At 40.7% G+C, this 7,113-nt stretch overlaps 1 protein-coding gene across 3 annotated transcripts in view; it reads right to left on the reverse strand.

The window, feature by feature from the left end:
- Positions 1-275: 275 nt before the first annotated feature.
- The window catches only part of OPHN1 (oligophrenin 1), a 498,955-nt gene continuing 492,117 nt past the window's right edge, over positions 276-7,113 (reverse strand). For 2 of the 3 annotated variants that reach the window (XM_025860816.2, XM_073885818.1), the window contains exons 24-25: positions 5,857-5,898; positions 277-4,663 (exon numbers count right to left, since the gene is read on the reverse strand). In XM_025860816.2, coding sequence (XP_025716601.1) covers positions 5,865-5,898 — 34 coding nt within the window. In that variant the 3' untranslated portion in view covers positions 277-4,663; positions 5,857-5,864. Of the gene's footprint in view, positions 4,664-5,816; positions 5,899-7,113 lie in introns of all 3 variants that reach the window. The other variant, XM_073885819.1, reaches the window with a different exon arrangement.

The raw sequence follows: 7,113 nt of genomic DNA on the forward strand, positions 1-7,113 counted from the left end.
AAATGCCTTATATCAGTGCTTCTCAAACTTTAATGTGCATAGAAATAGAGATCTTATTAAAATAAAGGTTTTGATTACAAATGTCTGTGATGCTGCTCAAGAATCTGCTTCTAACAAGCTCCCAGGTAATGATGCTGCTGAGGGGGATGATGGACCACATTTGGAGTAGCAAGACTTGTAGATGTTGTTTCCATCAGTTGCATTTCTAAACATCTTCTCTATTTACCATCAGGATTCCTTTACTACTAAGGGGGTAGTGTGATGTATTAGAAACAGTAAGGCCTCTGTAGCTTCCAGTCCTGAATTTTTATCAATCCTTAGCTGTGTGATCTTGAGCAAAGTCATTTCTCATCTCCCTGAACCTCAACTTTCCTTATCTGTAAAATGGGGCTATTACCCATCATGCAGTGATGTTGTGAGGCCTGAGGGAATGACAAGGGTTTGATGCAAAGTAGACTGTAGATTGAGAATCCTGGTTATAAAAAGATTCTGTGCCTGGGTTTCCTTAGAATTGCAAAAGATGACATGAGCAGTGCATGGTGGCTGCATCATCATGTCCAATATGCTCAAAGATTGTTTCCATGAAAAAATTGCCACTAGATATATGCAACTGATAAATCACTAAATTCTACCTCTGAAACTTATAATACACTATACGTTAACTTGAATTTACATAAAATTAAAAAAAAACTGCAGATGGACACCATCAATACTGGACAGTCTGCATATTTTATTGAAAGTCACATGAATGGGCCCCAGGATCTCTTTCTTTTGTCTGATGTCACATATATATTTCCCATAGGCAGTCTTTCTAGCATCTATTAATGTCCTTGGTATCAAGTGCTTCTTTTCCCTGTGAAAATGAAGGCTTTTCTTCATCAAAAACATCTCTTCAAGGTATGTTGCTTCTCTCTGCAATTTTTAAGTGCTCCTGAAGCTTTTTGGGCTTGTAGTGTGTCAAGGCTATTTGCTTGCAGCTATGTTAAAACTAGTATCATTGATCTACATTCTTTTGAAAGCAATTTTTTTCTGGTCACAGAGACACATCTTCCTCTACTACTTTATTCTAGTTATTACATAATCAAGGAACTTCTAAAAAAGGGAAGTATCCTAAAACTATTATTTTAGAAATACTAGAGTATTTCTATATGATGTTTTATTACTGAAGTCGGTGCTGAGTTTCACACCCCCATCCTGTGGCTGGGCAACCTCCCCACCCTTTTTAAAGCAAAAACTTCAATAATATTTCTTATTCTAAATTATCTCTTAACTTTTGTTCTCACCACAGAAAACCTTGTAAGGATTTGACCCCAAGGCATTAAGTACCAGAGAGGCACCAATACCTTTTGTCCTTCTCAAACTGTATGTATGGATGTCTTCAGTCTCTTGGACTGAAAATAAACATGCTACAACCATGGTAAAGTACATAGACATATACAAGGACCCTTTTCTCTTTGAAAAACAGCTAAGTCAAAGACTTAGTAACTACGAACTAAAAAATAAATTCATTTCACAAGGTAAAATTGAATGATCTTTTTTAAAACATTACCAAATGAGTATATGGAAGGTTAGGAGAAAGCCCAACTCAGAAATCTCTTGCAGTCCAGTTTTTGTTCCCCTGTAAACTAGACCTGCCCTACTTCCCTTCAAATGCTTGCTTTTTAATATTTTATTAGGCAGAGAAAGTCAGTCATCCAGTTCCAGTAATGTAGCCTCTGTGTGGTAAAGAGAAAACATCATGGGGTACAGAGTCGGAGAGGCCTGGATTTGAGTCACAGTCCTGTTATTTACTTTCTGTGAGACCCTGAGCCAGTTACTTTAGCCTTCTGGGCCACAATTCTTTTATCTGTAAAATGAGGGACTAGCATCTACTTGCATCACTGTTGTAAGGACAAAGGAGATTATGTATATGAAGCACTTAGAACTTAGTAGGTGCTTAATAAATGTTACCACAGTCAGTTCAAGGTTTATGGTTCATCCATTGCCAGTTTCTCTAACCTGCTGGCCAAGGTATGCAGATAATTTCCTATAGTTGCCACTATTCAATTATCACCCCATTCCCATAGGCTCTTCTGAATGACTATTCATCCATCAAGCCTGGGCCAAGCCAGTTTCATTCCATGACAGTGAGCCTCACCACAGAAGCTTTTGCTCTTTAAATTAGAGCATAAAAGGGGGAGGCACTGAGGTTCATTTTTGGGCATTCTTCAGGTATAGCCCAGGGCAGGGGCAGAGCTATCCAGCTACTGCTTCCTGGTCTCCAGCCAGCCTGGTAGTCCCAACTTTCTAGGCCAGGCTCTTGATCTATGTCCCAGAAAACACACAGTAATCTCATGGTCACACTTCTGGGATATCTATTCAACTGGGACTGCAGTGGCTTTCTCTGGTTCTCAATAATCTTTCAGTATTTGTAGTGGTGATTTTGGTATTCCCCTACCCCAAGAAAACAAGAGTGAAATCATGTCCCTACCATCTTCAAATGTACTGAAGCCCCACTGGCCACTGCTTCTGTGGCCAAAATCCATACACCTACTTGCTTTAGTTAGTTATCTAATGGGGCAGAGCAAGCAGAGAGGCCACAGCTCTGAGAACGGGGCTCAACAAGCACTTCCTGGGTGAGCCCAGGAGTCTCACAGCAACTTCCTTTGGGGGTGAGCCTCAGGTAGAATGGTGATCACTTGGCTCTCTTGTCCCTGGTTCTTATTAACTTGGCCTTTGAGACTGGGTAGAGCTGAGAGAGTTTTATGTGGCCACCTGGGCATGTCTTTATTGGGAATAGCATCAAGTGTCTACTCGATTACTTCCACAAAGGCCTACATGTTACTAATTCACCAGTGGATCATGTTGAGTTCAGTCTTGAAAGTGGCTATCATCTTTCAGTAACATTGTTTCAAAGGCATCTCAGAGTTGGTTTGGGCATGTGTGTATTCTCTCTCTCTTCCCCTTCTTCCATCTCCCTCTCCTTTCTTCTCTCCTTCTCCTCCCTCCACCCATGTCTATGCTTCTCTCTCAGTTCCATAGTGAAGGTATTGCTAGAAGGGTTCAAGTAGGAAAGCCCTTTTTCTCACATTTGGCCATATTATAATTACACAGACCCTAAAGACAGGTTATGGCCCGAGAGCATGGGAACACAAGCAGTGACACTTTCTCCAGCAGCTTCCCATCAATAAACAAGAATCAGAAATGTCTATTCAGATTTCTGAGTCACTATACAGGTCGTGTTTTAGTTCCTTTCTAATGACTGAAATGGCAAATGGAACACCAGGAGCTTGTGTCTGAAAGTTTTCCACTTGATAACAAATATGGGAGGCTCAAGAAAGGGTAAAAGCCCAACACTCAAACTGATGACCACTAAAGCCACCAATCATAAGGCCCCTTGTTAAACAAGTGTCGTATAACGGAAAGAAAATTGTACAGGAGCCCAGGGACCTAGGTACTTGTTTAGGCATGGCTGATAACTTGCTCTGCCTCAGTTTCTCCAATAGTAAACTAGGCAATTAGACTAAATAATTTTGGAAGGCCTTCCAATCAAATACTTTATGGGTTGTAAAGAGTTTTTTATCTCAAGTGCTGTGGTTCTTAACCCTTATTGGGTCACAGGCCCATCTGAAATTCAGTAGAATGTTATGGACCATCTCCCCAGAAAAGATACATTGTCATGGAATTTTGCATACCATTTCAGAAGCTTCATGGAGTTTCTGAATCCACGGACACTGGGTTAGGAGTTGCTTCTTGGAGGAGATAAAAGCTTATCTGCAGAAGGCAAACATGAAGCAACAGTGCCAGCTGCCTCACCTCAATCCATCTTAACAATTTTTCCCAGTATTTGACCCAAAAATGGAACTTCTGCAGGACAGATACAGTCTACCTTTTTTAAAGAACTGTTTTCAGTTTTTGTTTCTTTCTTGATTGTTTAGAAATTAAGCTGTCTGGAAAAAAATAGGAGGGAAAATAATTCAAACAGACCTAGGCTTCAACATGCAAAATATTCTTTGCAGATTTGTCCTAAGTGGTTTTATGCAAAAACAGAAAGGCCACCGTCCTGAGTTCACATGAAGTTGTGGTTGGGATCACCCATGCTGTCTGGCCCAACAGGAACAGACAGGTTCTTGGCAATATACTGCAGTGCCAGAGCTCCAACCTGGTGCCAGGGTCATTATCCTCAGTAAGAGACATGTTAAGATTCACCAATGTTTGGCAAACATTCCTACTCTTCTACTTCCAAGGCAAGCAATGGCCCCAACTCAAGTAGCTTTTACTTCAGGGTAAGACCTCTGAGATCAGTCTTTAGTCCCAAATATTTCAGAGTTTGATGGTCTTTTGAGGAGACAGGAAATTCAGAGAAGAGTTGAAAACTAAGTTCCTTTCTTCGACTCAGGTCAGTAGATAGCTTGGTTTCTGCAGTGTGGCTTGAGGGAGTTCAGCCATTCACAATCATATAGGAGCTCAACATAGACCTTCTGAGGGAACAAAGACAGAATACATAAGAGAAATAAACCTGTGTCTAAGACATGTGCCCCTTATTTTATAGCATCCTAGAGCCTGAAGGTGCAGGGCCAGGAAGGAGCTGCTCTCTTCAGCACAAAATGACTCAGCACAGAAGAGTTTGAAGAAGACCCTTCCAGAACAGTGAAGGGTCCCCTGAGGCCAAGGATTTTAAAACCTGAAAAGGAAAGAAGAGAGTAGGTAATTAGCTAGGACTGGCCAAGTACTTAACAGCCACTGAGAAGTGAGGCCTATCTTGGTAGGTAGGTAATTACATAATTGGTAGCTAATCTTCTGAGCAACAGAGGCTGGCTAGGAAAAGGCCCTTACAACTTAGATCCCATGAAACAGGTCTAAGATGGTGCTATAATCAGGGCTGGAAACTGTGCATTTGACCTCAGTTGTAATCCCCCAAAAGTCTACAGAAGATGAAGCCAGATACCTTTGAGACTACCCACCTACAACATAGACACTGCCTTTATGGCCTTATACTGACTCCAAATTTCTTTTTTGGGATTCCACTTCCATGAGGGATAATAAGGAAAAGCTTATCAACCCATGGACCCCTGAGGACTGGCAGTGATAGGAAGTAAAGGGAGGCTGGGGAACAAATGGAAAGCTCTTCTCCAGATACCCAGATCTCATTTATATATATATACTGGTTCATGTCATGCCAGAAATATGATAGCCAAACAATTATAACTCCTACGTAGAGAAAAATAAATTCTATGATCTCTGTAGCTCCTGTGACCTTAGCAAGTTAATTTATCCCTTCTGAACCTCAGTTCCTTTATTTGCTAAGTTAAAATATATATTATCCTCTTTATTCTGGCATCTGATATGGATCAAATGAAATAATGGAAGTGAAAGTACTTTTCATTAAACAAATATACAGGACTAAGGATAGAGGTTCAGGGGAAAAGACTTAAATAGTGATTTGGTCTGAAGGTGTGAAGTCTCTACATGATACTGAAGTGGACTCATGGTACTTGCTATAATACCAAAAGAGAGGTTACCAATGTCAGAGTTACAGGGCTCCAAACTTTTAATTTTACAGATTGGGAAACTGAGGCTCAGAGAACGAAATGTACTTGCCACAAATGTCAGAGTCTAGGATTCCAAATGAACTACACTGTAATTTGGTTGGGGGAAGAAAGAAAGGAAAGAGGAAGGAGACTTAAAAACACAGGGAACCTCAGAATTGGAAGGTAGTAAGTTTAAGGGTCACATAATTATAGGTTAATGAACTGAGACATGGAATATGTTCCTATCCTCTGGACCCACAAGATATTTTAGTCCTCAAAAGCTCAGATCCCATAAAGAAGGCTTACGTGTTACAAGGTTCTGTAATCGGGAGTGGAGACTACATACCGGAGGCCTCAACTCTCATCTCCAGGAACTCTGCCTTGAGAACTGTGGGTAAAGGAGGAAAAACATTTCACTAAGACTCTAGAAATCAGAACTGGAAAGGCAAAGCGAGGGGATGTGTGACCCTTCCAGGCCAGTGCCAAAGAGTCCATTTGAAAAATGGGAAGTGATTCCATCCAAATGTTTCAGAACATCTAGATCTATGCTTATAAGTTGGGCTACCTCTCTGGCAGATTTAGCAAGCCCAGGAACCGAGGCGAGATACAAAGAAATCTCTCAGGTGTCAGAACAATCCTTTGAGTGTTAGACTATGGGTTAGTGGAGCCCAGAGAAACTGGCCCAAAGACTATATTCTGTGATTATTTCTAATAGGTAGAAGGGCAAGGTGGAAGGAAGGGCAAATGTCATGCAAAACATGAATCATCCTTTGCCTTGAAGATCAAACCAACTTTCCCCAGCCTCTTGATGTGCTTATATCAGTACTAAATTAGGCTTGTCTGGGAAGAGCTGGAGGGAAGAGACAATCCTAAAGAATGAAGCCCTATATAGTGTTGCCAGAATATCCCAGAAAATAGCTGGTCCCAGGGCTATTTCTGTAGCATTGTTTTTCACTTCTTTCCTGAGTCTATTTATACTTACTTCCTGAGTGATCTTATCCCATTCATGGTTTAAATCACCACCAAATATTGAGAACCCACCAAAGGGCCACTATTCATATTGTGGTAAGTGTAAATGCCCCAGGAAGTTGCACAGTGGCTGTACTCAACAGTTCTACCCTTAAATCTCTGTGGGTTGAGCCCCAACTACTATTCTAAGTTGCAGTTGCCTACTGAACATTTCTTTTTTTATTTAAGTTTTATTTGAATTCCAGTTAGCTAACATACAATGTAATAATAGTTTCAGGTGTACAATAGAATAACTGGACACTTCCACACAATACCCGGTGCTCACCACAAGCGCCCTCCTTATGCCCACCATATATTTATCCCATCCCCACCTCCTTCTCTTCTGGTAAACATGTTTGTTCTCTATAATTAAGAGTCTGTTTCTTGGTTTGTCTCTCTCTCCATTTTTTCCCCTTTGCTCATTTGTTTTGTTTCATAAATTCCACTTGAGTGAAATTATAAGGTATTTGTCTTGCTCTGACTTATTTCCCTTAGCATAATACTCTCTATCTCCAAGTAGTGCAAATGGAAAGATTTCATTCTTTTTAATGACTAATAAGCCATTGTGTGTGTGTGTGTGTGTGTGTGTGTGCGC

Source organism: Callorhinus ursinus, unplaced genomic scaffold, assembly GCF_003265705.2.
Source record: "Callorhinus ursinus isolate GAN/ISIS: 27379988/994484 unplaced genomic scaffold, GSC_fseal_2.0 scaffold66, whole genome shotgun sequence".
Classification (NCBI taxonomy): Eukaryota; Metazoa; Chordata; class Mammalia; order Carnivora; family Otariidae; genus Callorhinus; species Callorhinus ursinus.